This window comes from Ascidia mentula, chromosome 8 (genome assembly GCF_947561715.1).
Source record: "Ascidia mentula chromosome 8, kaAscMent1.1, whole genome shotgun sequence".
Classification (NCBI taxonomy): Eukaryota; Metazoa; Chordata; class Ascidiacea; order Phlebobranchia; family Ascidiidae; genus Ascidia; species Ascidia mentula.
The window spans coordinates 8,439,991-8,454,428 of record NC_138573.1 but is presented as its reverse complement, the minus strand read 5'-3'; the positions used below and the strand labels follow the sequence as shown (position 1 = coordinate 8,454,428).

Sequence of the window (14,438 nt, the reverse complement as noted above, 5' to 3'; positions counted from 1 at the left end):
CCAGCTAAGCTGTATGCTGTATTATCACTATTTTAACACTGTGTTTCCAGTGTACCAACATAGACCAATGCAACAGTTGGATTTTCCTAAATGAACTTTAATTGGAACAAATTGTGGTTGCATAAGTACGTTGCAAACATACGGACACTTACGAGCAACAAAATCAGCATATTGACTATTGGAGTATGATAAGGACAAGCCAAAGTGGCTACGAATTATGTTGCATACGAGTTCCACATAGCAGCAAAAAGAAATACACAGATCACCAACGAAGCATTATGCTCCCATGTGTTTGCGCGACCACTAGGCGTGCTTTTTAACAGCTGCATAACCCGATGATTAGATTCATTCGTGGGAGTTTTTGAATGGTGTCGAAGACGAGCAGGATCGTTTTTTTCAATAACAGGTGGTAAATGTTTGGTTTTTATCACAGGTTTTCTTGAAGGGTGCTTTAGCTCTGTTTGGGTAGCTGGCGTTGTCAGGATGAAAAGATTGGCTGTGGAATTTGCCTTTTCTTCCATTTTCTTTGCGACCTTATTTTTGTTGGATTGTGCAGTGTCAGGCGATTCATTTTGTTTGTTCCGGTCGACAATCGGAGAAAGTGTAGTTGCATTTGTTTTCGTATATACGCCTGTATTTGTATTGTCCGTTGTTAGTTGTTTATATCGGTTTTCGTCCATTTCTTTTTCTTTGGCTTCCATGGATTCTTGTTGGTCACTCACGGGTTTAGCGTCTTTCACTTTATCCACTGTAAACACATACATTTTCATTCTAGTGTATACAACACCAGCAAAGATATTGACAACAACCGGTACTTACGTCGGTTTTCGAAGTAAGTCATATTAAGTCCGTCTAAACTGGAGTTTGATTTGCCTAAGTTTATAAAAAAAAACATAAAATTAATGAACAGGAGGAATTTATTTAAACCGTTCAAATTTACTTACAATACAAATTTACGTCAATGTTGAAAAGCTGCGGGCGATATCGGGCACTAGCTTCGTAAAAGCATTTGGCAGCCTCCTTGTCGCAGTTGCATAATTTGTCTTGATATGGAGAATTTGTCGCTAAAAATACGCAAGACCACATGAACTTTTTACAACAAAAAACTATATAAAAAGCTTACCACAGATAACTTTTCCGTCCAAGCAATTGTTTTCGTAGCGTTGTAACAGATGATTATTGAACCATAGGCTTTCCCACATACTTTTTTCAACGTTGCCCGCTTCGTCGTAACATTTATCGTGCCTCATGCAACACCTGCATAAAACGCAATAGGTTGGTAAACTTCATACGAGTGTCTGAATTAACAACGACCTGCCGGAAATAATATGGCAACTGTCCTGAAGGACAAGCACTATACAACCTATATCCTATGCATCGCACAGGCTATCAAATTATAAATTACGTTAAAACATCAAATACTAATGCTTTTTAAACCCAAACTTTTAATAGAAATGTGGCTTCGAACATTCGCTTACTCGTCTGTTTCATCCAATGCTTTCGCCGCATAATCGGATTTGCCATTTAAGCCACAATAACAGCCGTAGTCTCCGTATGTTCCTAAGACTATGATACTAGGTTGGTAGCAACGGATAGCAGTGTGAAAGTTAATCGCATTCCTTCGCATACGTTTAACAACTGCTTGTTTTACTGAAATATGAAATTTGGTCAAATCACATGAAATTCAGACAAGCCACAAACAAAAAACAACTTACTTTGTACAAGATACTCCATAGGACTGGGTGCTCCTTCAACGTTCCGGTTTGTTGTAAGAACAGTCAGAAAATAGGCAATAATTATAACCTTATGTTTCCACATGACTATCTACCTGACTAGAAGTGTACACACCCACACAAATCCGAACTGTTGTCCCTAAACGACCTTCCCAATCACTAAATAATGCTACCGGAAAAACTAGTGCCAGAGCATCACGCCAGATCGAGGGGAAGTGATACGTCATACACTTATCTCGCGATGTGGGTAACTGCAGGTCAAACGCCACCGGTCCTACGTGCTCACAAAATGGCTTCTACTGCACAGGAGTTTTGCACCAGCACCAGGAGGCCAAGAAAGACGCTATAATATGTTTTTGTATTTACGATTAAGATTCTTTAGTAACTTTTACTACAAGACCAAAGCTGGCCGATAAAGACACATGTGAGTAAAACCCTCCGTATAAAGTATTGCTTTGAGAACGAATAAGGGGCGTGCTTTTTGGAATTAATTATTTATCCTGCGCCTTAAAAAATAAATGTTCAGGCCCGGAGGGTTTCTACTCGGCGTTGCGGCATCTGGAAACTGTTGGGTTACTCTGTGTCACATTACCGACGATTCCACATTCTGACGCCTGAATTCCAAACATATATCCACGACCTCAGCGTAAACTATCAGCAAGGATGAAATTGTTTTATGTTTTCTTTCAAGTGTTGCTGATGCAAAACAATGAATTAGGCGTAATATTTTTCGAGATGTGTTTTCATTTGTGCGGAGCAAATATGCTTCCTGGTTTAGATGGCAAATTTTTCTTCCCAAACCATTGCAGTATATCTCATGCTATACACATGAGAAAACATGCGATGTTGCACAATAACAGTTAAAACCAGTCTATGCTTCAGCTCCAACGATCTTTGTCGAGGTTGTCAAGTAAAACTGTGCTTTTCAACAGTACGACAAGTAGAATATGTTAAAAGTATTATTATTACACAAAAGAGCGTGAAACATGTTTACACAAACACAAAACATACATTTTAACAAAACTTTTAATGGTTTAAAAAAATACAATATTGTCCATCAACAATAAATCTAATGAAAAAGGTTTGATAAGCAACATTTGCAAATTCACAAATTTTTTTACGTTAAAAATGTTTCTCCTTCAGTTAACAAAGACCACAACTCACTGCAAATTACTTCTGGTGATTTTTGTTCAGGATTTACATGAAACTTTTTGGCTTGTTGTGATGTGGACAAAACAGTGCCTTTCACCGCACCACCTTGTTCATCGCTTGAATGAGACCACTTTACTCTTGTGATATTTGTCAACAGTTGATCCATGTACTTCTCTTTAGGGTTGGTAACAAGCAGTGTTTTAGCAAGATCCAAGGATTCCCTGTTGGCCTGTTCAACAGCACTGGCAAGAGCTTTTTGGGAGGCCTCACTCGATTTTACACTTTCATTTAAGCTGGTCAGTTTTTCTTTCAGTTTGTCGACATTGGTTTTCAGGTTGTCTCGTTTAATGGTACATTCTGTTTCAATATTCCAAACCTGTTCAAGCTCGCATGTTACAGTTTGTTGCCATTTTTGTAGTAGTTCCCACTTTTCAAATTGCTTTTTATGGAACAATTTGTGACCTGCAATTGCTGTGCTGATCTACAAACATTAAAACAGTTACAAAAGTAACACAATAACAGCTTATAAATGTACTCCTGTGCAAGTAAAATGACGGGGTTTGGCAATATACAATTTAACAAGAAAAAGCAGGACCTTTATAAGTTAAATGCTCTAACAAAAATCAAAATTGGGGCTTTATTGTAGCTCATTCATACACATGTTCACCATTGAACAAGAAGCACTTTTCCTACCCATTGTCTAAAAAATCTTTTGTTTACAGCAAAAATTTAATTACAAAAAAACTTGACTCCTTGTTAAAGTCAGCATGAACACAAACAAATTCCGTTGGCAATTATTGATCTTACAATGATATGATGTCCGAAACCGAAAACTATGATAACACTTTTATGCCAAAAAAGCTGTTATTATTGAATTAGTACTATCCTAGTCACATTGCCATTTGGTGTAAGTGCCAAAGCAAAAAGTGGCAATCAAAGGTTTTTCGGCTTGCCTCAATTATATTACCTACCTGTTTATCTTGGTGCTCAACTTGTTTCTCCAAATTATCAATATGAGACTGTTGTTTTTCAACAATTTCTTTAAATATGTCATCCATCAAGATTGTTTGATTAGACAGGATTCCTTTTTGAAAATAAACAAATAAATCATTAAATCGCAACCTTCGCCAATAGCAATACAATTTACGTTTGTTGATTGATTGATTTCGGTGAAGTGCCGTTTTCGCGCCATGTCATAGAAATCATAACAATAATTAAAATCACAGATCTTTATGACCACTTCGTATTTGTCGAAGGGGGCCGGCCACCATGGGCGTCCGCAGGAAACAATGCAGGGGGGGCAATATTATCGTCACATCGCCGTTTTAGAAACGGTATTTCAGAAGAAAAATCATATGACAATGCTACTCATTCTTGCCAACCCCGATATGGCAAAATAACACAACAAAAACAATATTAACCATCAATGAAGTATGTGGTGAAGTATTTTCTGCCCCTTTGCGTTTTTTTCTGTTTTCCAGGGGGGGGCATGCGCCCCCCCTTGCCCCTCCCTGCGGACGCCCATGCCGGCCACCACTACGTTCTTGCAAGTGGATGATAACTCAATATTCGTAACTAAACTCTCATTTCCCATTACTATGTATCTGCATCTACAGCAGTGATTCCCAACCTTTTTGTGGTTGCGTACCACTTGGAGGTAAAACAATTTCGACGCGTACCACCTAGTTAAGTGTTACAAAGTAACCTAGGGGATGAAGTACAAATATTTTGAGATCACATACGATTTTTTTGAATTCGAACTATATCCGTAAATTACGGAAAGGTGCTTGCGTACCACCTGGAATGCAGCCGCTTACCACCGGTTGGAAAACACTGATCTTCAGATTACACCTACACTGGCCCTTGAGTTGAAAAGTTTGACCACTCCTGGTATGTACTCGCACAAGTGTAGTAAACCATGAAATAAGAAGTTGCTTATCAAAAAACTTTTTTTCGGTTGAATGAGCGCACATGCGTATGCTGTTGTCATGGCGAATTTTTTGGGTGTTTTGGGCAATTTTAGTGGGGTTTTGGGCTACTTCAATCAGATAGTTTACGGTGAATATGGAGCACAATATTTAGGCTGTGTTTGTGGGAAAATGAATCGTTTTGGTGGCCGATCTTTCGTGATTTAATGAAAGGACCGTCCCAGATCAACAAATTTGATCAAAAAAAAGAAAGAAAAATGAATCGTTTAACTGCCCACTCATTTGCATTTTTGTGTAAGTCCCAACTCTTCTCTATGCAATGGCATCAAACTTATTTGCTGAAAAAGTGCCGAAGCAACCCCCTAGAGCTGTTTAAACCCTCTGTCATAAGATCTTCCAGGAGGCTCAACAAGTCCTTGCTCAGTACAGTCATCCAGGAGCAAAAATTTTTTTTAACTTTGAAGAATATTAGTTCCTTATGTAAGTCACAAGACCCATTAACGGTCATTGGGAACCAAGCAGGACAGTCGCCAAATGCATTACAGCAGAGGGCTTTGAAAACAGGATTTCTCCAATTTAGTACCCAGCATATAGGTCCTCAAGTGGCCCTTTGTTTAAACTTCTCGTGCAAAAAAAGCACCAGCCCTGGTACCTTAAATAGTTTTTTTTATTCCGCCAGCGTGTGCTCGGTACAAAAAGCAATGGTGGAAGTTAAAATCGAGAAGTCCTCTAAAATCGGGGAGGCTACGCAAGTATATCGGAAGGCGAGGTGTCAAGACCAAAGGAAAGCGACTTAATTAGCGCAAGCGGAATGAGTTTTTGTCAGCTCTGTACAACGCACAAAAGCGGTCACCAGATTCGCACATCGAGAGCCACCGGGGAGCGTTGAAGAGAAAACATGTAGGCGTTAGTCGCATCACCAGCAGGAAATTGTGTTAGTAGCGACTGTTCGTCGAAGAGGGCCATCAAAAAACTCGACAGCGCAAAAAGAAAAGGGAAATTAATTTCGCTAGCTATGGAAAAAAGGCATAATACTGATCGGAAACGATTGGTTTGGTCGTCGAGCTTTACCCGTCGGTATGATGATGATTTTACTTTTAGTTCGCATGCGCCCGAACTGGATCACAACCACGGCACCAATCAGATTTTAGGGTTAGAAAAGGAAACATACACACAGGGTTAGAACAAGCACGGGCTAAAAGCAAAGACTCTGAATACACTCCACCGATTTTATGGTTTCCATCTACACATATCGACTCCGAAAACACGGCATGCCACTTTTGGGCGGCTCTCACCTACAAAGGCAGGTTTAAGCTTCCTATACATGGTGCAAGCGCCCGATGTTGTAAATAAGGGCCAGTCGGTACGCCGCACGGAGACTGTGCAAAGCATTGGTACTCATGTCTATCTTTTGAACGACGCGCTGTAGCACACACTGTATAACTACACACGTTCTTATGCGTAACCCCGGCGGAAGGGTGACGCTTACAACAGGAAAGATATCAAGCGCGTACGCAAATGTGGTCACGTGACACCTTTGTGGCATTTGATAGCTAACAACAGCGTGCGTTGGACACTGTCACGTATGTTTCGAAACTCAGTCGCATCGTGCAATGATCCAGAGAACAGCGACGACAAACAGGGAGGTTAACGTGGTTTCTCGTCACGACCGGCTTCGCCCCGTTACGAAATAAAGCGAATGATGCAATCGCAACCACAATCGTGTAAGGGCGTTGCGCTCTCCAGACGGTTAACGGGCGTGTGTAAACAGAGGAGAGGGTGGGTTTATCACCGGTTAGGTTCGAGGTTCTATTGTTAATTAGTCAATTGTGGCACACCATTTAGGGGCGCATTGTGATGTACATAAGCGATGCGACGACCGCAGTAAAACAGAAAAGGTTGGAAAAGAACGAAGTTGCACAATGAAATGAAAGACGCGAACGCAGTCAAAAGTAAACAAAAATAAATTTTTAACTGCTAAAAAAGAAAACGATAACACAAACGAACGACGGCAAAGCGAGACAGGACGCCCCCTTCTGTGGTGTTTTAGCGGGTATGACGATCGTGGCGGATATTGAGAAGAAGGTGTACACCAACATAAACTCGCATAACAACCAACGCTGCTTCAAAGCAATTGCAAATAAACCACACACGTTATGTGTTAAAAAAGAACATTTTAGGTTTGAATTTTTTTGTGGGTGATTATAATACTGCATGGATAACAGGGCATCTGTTTTAAAAGAAAATATCTTCAGAAAATGTAGCACGCCCTGTTAGGACATGTCATGTGTAATAAGTGAAACAACACATATTGTGCTGCTGGGCGCTATCAAAAAATATATGTTTATAAATGAGCCATTCTATTACAATGTAACATAAAAGAAAATAAATCAAGGTACAATAGCACTGGAAATATATAATATATCTTGTATGTATATGTTTTTGTACATGGTAATAGAATGAAGGCAAGCGTTAGCAGAACAAAACAAAATCTGCTATCCCTGCATGCTGGGAGCCAGCTGCTCATTCATTGTGAGGAATTGTTGGGTTTGTTGACCTGGGAAGGAGGCTTGCAAGTGACACCTTTTAGTCAGAGATGACACAGTGGCTTGAAGAGACTTGCTGCACCCTGCAAAGAAATAGGCAAAGGTTATATATATGCAGTAGAGCCAATGATATAGCTTCATACAGGGCTACTGTTTTGACCCATTAGGTCTCGACACCAAATATTCCCACCAAAAAAAACAGGTATATAAAGACTTGCAAAAACAAGATCAGTGCATTATCACCAAACGGCACTTGTGACATCTAATAGTGTCCCTGAAACTCACTTGAGACAAAGTTACAACTAAAACTCTTTTTTTATCGTGGAAAACATTTGCAAAACCATGCACAGAATCGGTATGGGAACATTACATATTAATACCTTGATTCTGCATCTCGCTTCCACACAAGCCTGGCATGCCCCACTTTACAATTTCGGCATATGTACGGGGGCGAGTGGAGTGAATGTGATGTGGACAAGTTGAAATATCCTCATCTGTCTCCTCTCCTTCTGATGCAGTTAGGGTTTTGTCAGAATCATAGTCGACACCATCAGAAACTTCCATGTTCTCTGTTGCTGAGGACTGAGCTGTTTCCCAAACATTCTCAACTAATACAAAGGCACTTTTGCATTTTTCTGCAGGATCACCTTGAATCTACAAAATAAACAGCATTAAGGCACTGCAGTTGGATTTGTGTCTAGTTAAACAGTGGTTTTGTTTATGTTTCAGATTGGCATGTTTTGTGACAATAGGCTTTCCAACCAACCTTGGGTAGATTTCCAACTTTATCATCTATCAGTTGAGGCTTCACATAAATCTTGTCATACACTAATGTCTCAGACAAAAGGTTGCTGAGAATATCCCGACAATGCATGAAGTCGCTGGTTTGTACCTGTCAAAGTAAAATTGATTCACTACAAAAACATGTCAAAGAAACACAAACAGTGACTGCAGGAAATGGTAAAATGCCACCTGGACAACACTGTGTGACAGTAACAGTAGGTTTAACAGACCAAAACCATGTATTGGCAGATATGCCAGGCTCTAGGAAACTACTTGACAGCCTGTCAACAACTTTAGAAGAGGACACAGACTGTTGGTGATTTTTTACCAAGGACAGACACTTCAAGCTTCACACTGGCGAACAAAAACTTACACTTTGAATTTCAATTGTGCAGCTGGAAACTTGAGAAGGGTACGGAAAGATATTTAATTAGACTCTCCAAGCTACTGAGGGTTTCAAGTTACTGTGTTTGGCAATTTTGTACTTTGTGATATGCCATTGTGGCGTAACAGCTAATTATAAACATTTGTACTTCTCACAACCATGATACCATTATATACTGCGTTAAATATCATCTTTTGACAGTACAAAAAGGAAACAATTTGGTATTGTATCTTCAATTGTTGTTTAGTTATTGCATAGCAACAAACAAATAATTTTACAAACAAACAACAAAACTAACCTTCGCTAGTGCCTGTATCTGTCCAGTAATGGACGTCCACTTGGAGGCATCACCGATGATCGACTCCAGTTCCAAAGAGACAAGTGCCAATGCTATAGCTGCACTTGGAAATTTTGCAAGCTTGTAGTGGCACATTGCATGGGTAAGATCATTTGTGAGCATTGACAATTGATGTGTGATTGAAATCACAGATGATAAATCCGTGATGTGGGAAAAGGCAATAATTTGAAACTAAAAATCAAAAACAGATGGCATCAGTACAAAAACTAATAATTATAGATTTAGATATTAAAATGAATATTTAAACAATGTCCTGGACACTTTGTATGTCTATACCTCAGAGCCCAGTGAATCACTCATTGTAAAAAACTTGCATAATATTTGCATAAAAGGTACAGCACAAAGTTTGGACAGTAATCCGAAAGTTAATTTCCAATTTGTGTGTATGTTGTTTTTACAAAATAACACCTTTCCTTAATTCATATAGAACTAAATTTTAAAGTGTTTTACCAGAAAGTTACATGAACAAGGTGTATGTCATGGCAAAATATAAAAATATATATTTAACTTAAACATACAATGTGTAAGTAATGCAGAGGAGTTGGGGAGTTTATGTCCCATGAGAGCTTTTCAAGAATGATCCTTTCCATTCGAAGAACATCACAATTTCTGCATCCACAGTTGCTGTCTTCAACCAGTTCTCCAGTACATGGAATGACCTGAAGCAGTGCATATGCTAAATTGATCACATACTTCTGTTCAATCAAACCACCTATCCTATTTCTATCAGGGAGACAGTGAAGATATAAAGGCAGGAAGTGCCAATCATAAGGTAGATATTAACAAGCACAGCAAAATTGGCAGAGGTTCTGCATATAGCTTTAACACCAACATAATTAATGACAGGCAGCTGTGAAATCATATTTCCTCCAGAGGAAGTTAACTTAATCATATTTAAAGTCTGTGATAAATTAACCTAGACAAGGGTATATGGGCTTGTTGAACACTTTATGGTACAAAGTTAATACATACATCTTCTTCTTCTGTGATCTTGCTAGCCAGATAAAAGCATGTGATGGCTATACACTTGAGGTACTTTGGTTGGGCCTGCAAATGAAACAAAAAATTAAGTAGCAATAATGCATACTTCCACATTTTCAGTAAGTGTGAGTTGCCACATGCATTATTGTGGATTTTTTTTTACCTTGACTACAGTAATGAAGCGATCTAGTATACTGACGGCCAAAAAGAATGTTTCAGGGTGGAAATTAAACTGGTTGTTGAGTTCTGCGATCCATATCACCACCTCGTCACGATCTTCGGGACTCACGTCCTTCTGCATTAACAAAAGAGTCCGTAGGTTAACAGTAGGCCAAACGTTTGCAGTGCGCCAATAGTTGACACGAAACTATTTCGCTACAAGCAGTTGTTGACCAAAGACTGGTCAAGCAAATACGACGGTTGCGCCATAAAACGTCACCAGAGTAATCATGGCAACGGGCGATATTTAACGGTTTCAGTTCTCGTCAGTGACGTTGGACACGAGTGGCTGGTTCTCGATAATCTCCCTCCTTCTTGTGTGCGCAAAGACGGAAACCGCGCAGGGCGCGTTGCCCAGAGAAAGGGAGTTTCAAATAGTGCCGCACGCCTAGAGACCGCCGCTCGTTTGGGGAAGGCGGCAACGCAGCTTTTTTACCATTCGTATTTAAATGCCCTGGCCGCCTACACGCTCCAAAGGCGACGTGACTAGAAAAAAGGTCTCTTGCGACCTTCTAAGGTCACAGAAGAATCCCTGCGAAGCTTTATCGCCAGAGGCCGAATGCACGTTCACTCACTGCCAAATAGCTCCATAAAACGACAAGGGGAACTCAAAATATTGGGCAAACATCCTAAAACATATACATTTGGCTGTTGATGAAAATATAAGTAGGATTGCTGTCGACCTATCGTTGGAATTGTGGATTTAAACACAGTAAATGGACTACAGTTTATAATAAATGTCATTTAAACAGGTGATTATACAGAAAGAGGTAAAAGGAAATCCTATTTTACAAATTACATGGTGATCAAGTTTAATCAAAATTCTGAACAAACTATATGTAAAAGTAGTTGGTAATATTTAACACACCAGCTGCCTGGCCTTGACAAAGCATATCACATGTGAACACAATTGACATCCTAGGTTCCCATAGAAGGTATGAGATTCTGTGCACAAAACAAAACTTCCTGGTAACTCAAACAATTTTTTTAGAGAAAATTTCTTCATCAAGGGGATTGTTTTAAAAACTACAAGTGCACCAAAAACTAAGGGGAATTGATGTATCATGTATTCATTATCTACCATACTAAATAACCATAATTTGGACATTGCACTGATCAATGCATGTTGCTTCATCTTATTTAATGGACAGTAATTTGAACCCCTGCTTTTTTGTGTGATGGACAGTTACTTGAACCCTGCTTTTCATAGTTAAATCAGACATGTTGTTATGCCATTAGTTAGTTGTGATAATGATACAACACAATGGTATATATTGTAGAACTCCATCCAAGGCATATAAAATTCACTTGTTCCATTGCCAAAATTTACCAGCAATCTATGATCATTATTTTGTTTCTAACACACGAGCCAAATGACCCCACTTTGCAAACAAGTACTCCTGTGGGTTTTACTTCGAAATTTTATCAAAAATAACTAATAATACCCTACATCAAATTTTGTACATATTTCTAGACTTATAAAGTATCAGTATTGCAGTACTTCTAATGAAAAATATCGGGTATATATCGGATAAAAAATACTAGCACCGGACAACCCTTGTGAAAAGCTACACAAAATGTTATGCAAACATATGTAAAGCTAAAACAAAATATTTTACCATGCTTGCGGGCGATGACAACAGAACACCCCTCCACGATTCTTTTTCTTTAGTTAGAGTGCTTTGAAGCATGGATACCAACCGCTGTAGAGGCCAAACTTCTTTGGGCATTATTCCACTTGCATGAAATTTCTCCATGAATGGTGAGTGGCTACGAACAAAATTATGATGTTACAAAACAATGCTTATTATGAGCTACTAAAAATGACTGTGATGAAAAATCCATTATTGTTAAGATGGTACCAATGTTATCTTTTAACTGTTGCCAACGAGCACATATCAGCATCTTAGCCACAATGTCTTTTAACGGTAATCTGTGCCGAAAACAATTAACTAATGACTATAAATAATAATAAAAGTTGACCACACAATTAATGTTTGCTGAAATCTGTGCAAATTGCAAACTTTCCAATCTGGGCAGCACGGTCACTTAAATTTTTGAAACCATTTTGTTACAAATGCAACCGAATAAACACATCATCGGAAATTCAAAACATGGTAGGCCTAATTCATAAGTATTACTTAATCATGCAAGTTAAGTTATTCTTTCGAAACATTTAATACAAAAGTTGCTCATAACACTTCTCAACTTGGGTACTAATTAAAATTATGCAACATACCCCGCTACAGCAGTGGTTCCTTGAAGTTTTACAATCTGAGAAGGTAGCCATAGATAAAAACATCACTGAAACAATTGGCAATCCATGGCAATGTATAATGAAGTTGTTAGGCAATTGCTTCCATGACTAAAATTCCGTAATATAGAAACAAAACGTCACAATACAAGATCGCGTCTTCCTTTCTTTCAACGCAGTGACACTGGAAAACGAACAAAGACCAGCAAAGCCAAAACAGCGTCACGGAAAAAAGGCGCATGACGTCAATCACGTAGGAAGGCGACCGTGACGCATTTCATTGTGGGTTTGTTGATAAATTGTATGGTAGAATTGTTATTGTTAATTGATAATTATTAATTGCATCAAATAAATTTAGACCCAATTATAATAAGAGAACTAATTACGAACTAATTTTAAATATGGTATCCTATTTAACACCCAAATAAGACAAACATTCTCGAACATTCCTTTCGCAGAGAGTCGCATCAACACGACAGCGTCAAAAGTGCGCCAGACAGCGGCATTTGTTCAGCGTTTACGCACACAACTCCTGTAAATTTCGCTGAAGTGCAACACCACAAAATCGATATGAGTCTGTGTTTACAAATCGTCAAACTTCGAAGGCTGGATTACTTTAAAACGGTAACTCTTCGCTCAGCATGCGTACACTTTTTTCCGTTCCTGGTACTATCTGTAGATGTTTATCGTGCATTTGCTCGTTTTCTTCCTACACTTAGTCGACATTATCTGTTTTTTGTTGTGGTGTTGAGATAAATCAACAGAAATTGGCTACAAAACAGCCTTTTATGGGGCTGATATTTCATTCTGATCAAGTTAATCACACAGAGTGAACTTGCTTGAGAATTGATTCTGGGAATCATTTCCCATTCTGTTGCAATTTGGCCCTGAAGATTTCCACCTTATTATATATATAACAACTGTCTAGGAAATTTGAATAAGACACTGATGATGCTTTTAACGAAGCGAAATATATTTGTCTAATCAAAGAAGACTGAAAGATTTTAACCTGAAACGAAAGTTTCCTAGACAGTTGGTACAGAGTAAACTTAAACAAAAAATCCAAACCAAGCAGTAGTTTACAACAACTGGAAACCACTTAACCACATTTCGGAATGGCACTTTCGGCAAATACAATAGTTGACACTGACTACATGAACATGTAAGATTAAGTCTGCAACATGTTCGTTACGCAGAAGAATTCTCAGATTCTTGAAAGCTACATATATTGCGAGTTTTTCATGTGAGTGACAGTTTTTGGTTAGAAACATCGCGTCATGAAGCAGCAACCGACTTGTGATGAGTACTTTTGACCGACAAAATTAGCAAGAAAGAGACTATAACAAGTTTAAAATAATCAGGTATAGAGTGAAAACTGCTGTGGAAAAAATTCCCACCCGCCTGATTTAAGCCAACAACCGATTTTCGGGAAACAACACCAAAAACAATTCTTGCGCAAATCTCATTACTGGGCATTCTACAATCGATCTTTTCCTTTTTGTAGATGTTTGATTGAAATCAAACCGCTTTAATGAATTTAGAAAGGCTATTTGTAGTTAGGGCTGACGCCTTTCGATGTCCGTTTAGTCTAAATTTAAAAGCAAGGTGTGCTGCGCATTTTTACCGCCACCACGTGGTTAAATTTAAGTGTGGTAAAATGTAATCTTCAAAACATTTACATGTCTTTGTCGTCAGTCAGAACAGATTCCAGGAATATACTCCAATCTCTTCAGCCTATTATGTTAACCTGCATCAGGCCACTTAAATGAGCTATAGTCCATCGTCCAAGTCCTTGGATAGCATTATAAACTTCCCCAATCATATTGGGAATCGAATTTTACATTTACGCTAACTGACCATTGTTTGGCACTCAACGTAAAAATCAATAAACATGTGAACCGTTGTTATTGATGTCGGTTAAAATAAATTTTTGATATTTGCAAAACACATACTTCCCAATACAATTTTGTGTAAAAGTCACAATGTTGCGTCATAATCACCAGGGCAACCACTCTGTCTTGTTTAATGTTCAATCATGTGTGTAAATGTGTGGTGATCAAACACGCGAGCTGTCCCGGTTAAATAGTTTTTTCAAGTTG

General features: G+C 38.7%; 3 protein-coding genes across 4 annotated transcripts; all 3 read right to left on the bottom strand.

Moving 5' to 3' along the window:
- Nucleotides 1-65: 65 nt before the first annotated feature.
- LOC145910512 (uncharacterized) lies at nucleotides 66-1,882 on the bottom strand. Its single transcript, XM_082997655.1, has 6 exons — nucleotides 1,716-1,882; nucleotides 1,479-1,650; nucleotides 1,124-1,257; nucleotides 945-1,064; nucleotides 820-873; nucleotides 66-748 (listed from the first exon to the last, which is right to left on the bottom strand). The coding sequence occupies exons 1-6, from the start codon at nucleotides 1,816-1,818 to the stop codon at nucleotides 216-218; spliced, it is 1,116 nt and encodes a 371-aa protein (XP_082853781.1). The 5' UTR covers nucleotides 1,819-1,882; the 3' UTR covers nucleotides 66-215.
- Nucleotides 1,883-2,716: 834 nt separating this feature from the next.
- Nucleotides 2,717-3,997, bottom strand: LOC145912210 (uncharacterized). Its single transcript, XM_082999618.1, has 2 exons — nucleotides 3,857-3,997; nucleotides 2,717-3,366 (listed from the first exon to the last, which is right to left on the bottom strand). Exons 1-2 carry the CDS (start codon nucleotides 3,941-3,943, stop codon nucleotides 2,851-2,853), a joined length of 603 nt encoding a protein of 200 aa, XP_082855744.1. The 5' UTR covers nucleotides 3,944-3,997; the 3' UTR covers nucleotides 2,717-2,850.
- A 2,676-nt stretch (nucleotides 3,998-6,673) lies between these two features.
- On the bottom strand, nucleotides 6,674-12,512 carry LOC145910493 (cyclin-I-like). 2 transcript variants are annotated; one of them, XM_082997634.1, is made up of 9 exons: nucleotides 12,325-12,512; nucleotides 11,705-11,855; nucleotides 10,030-10,161; nucleotides 9,858-9,932; nucleotides 9,404-9,544; nucleotides 8,826-9,056; nucleotides 8,107-8,251; nucleotides 7,740-8,006; nucleotides 6,674-7,442 (listed from the first exon to the last, which is right to left on the bottom strand). In XM_082997634.1, exons 2-9 carry the CDS (start codon nucleotides 11,840-11,842, stop codon nucleotides 7,309-7,311), a joined length of 1,263 nt encoding a protein of 420 aa, XP_082853760.1. In that variant the 5' UTR covers nucleotides 11,843-11,855; nucleotides 12,325-12,512; the 3' UTR covers nucleotides 6,674-7,308. The 2 variants fall into 2 exon arrangements, with proteins under 2 accessions (XP_082853760.1, XP_082853759.1); XM_082997633.1 differs by having other exon boundaries at nucleotides 7,740-8,013; nucleotides 8,126-8,251.
- Between the last annotated feature and the right edge of the window lie 1,926 nt (nucleotides 12,513-14,438).

Bases quoted from the DNA above. Each gene is read 5' to 3' on its own strand.
- LOC145912210 (XM_082999618.1), bottom strand. From the start codon at position 3,943: ATGGATGACATATTTAAAGAAATTGTTGAAAAACAACAGTCTCATATT. The intron at 3,367-3,856 runs GTAGGTAATATA...TAATGTTTGTAG, and splicing joins TTGAGCACCAAGATAAACAG to ATCAGCACAGCAATTGCAGG.
- LOC145910512 (XM_082997655.1), bottom strand. From the start codon at position 1,818: ATGTGGAAACATAAGGTTATAATTATTGCCTATTTTCTGACTGTTCTT. The intron at 1,065-1,123 runs GTAAGCTTTTTA...GCGTATTTTTAG, and splicing joins GGACGGAAAAGTTATCTGTG to CGACAAATTCTCCATATCAA. The intron at 874-944 runs GTAAGTAAATTT...TTATAAACTTAG, and splicing joins CATTGACGTAAATTTGTATT to GCAAATCAAACTCCAGTTTA.
- LOC145910493 (XM_082997634.1), bottom strand. From the start codon at position 11,842: ATGGAGAAATTTCATGCAAGTGGAATAATGCCCAAAGAAGTTTGGCCT. The intron at 9,933-10,029 runs GTAAAAAAAAAT...TTTCATTTGCAG, and splicing joins GCTTCATTACTGTAGTCAAG to GCCCAACCAAAGTACCTCAA. The intron at 9,057-9,403 runs GTATGTTTAAGT...TTTGATTTTTAG, and splicing joins CTCTGCATTACTTACACATT to TTTCAAATTATTGCCTTTTC.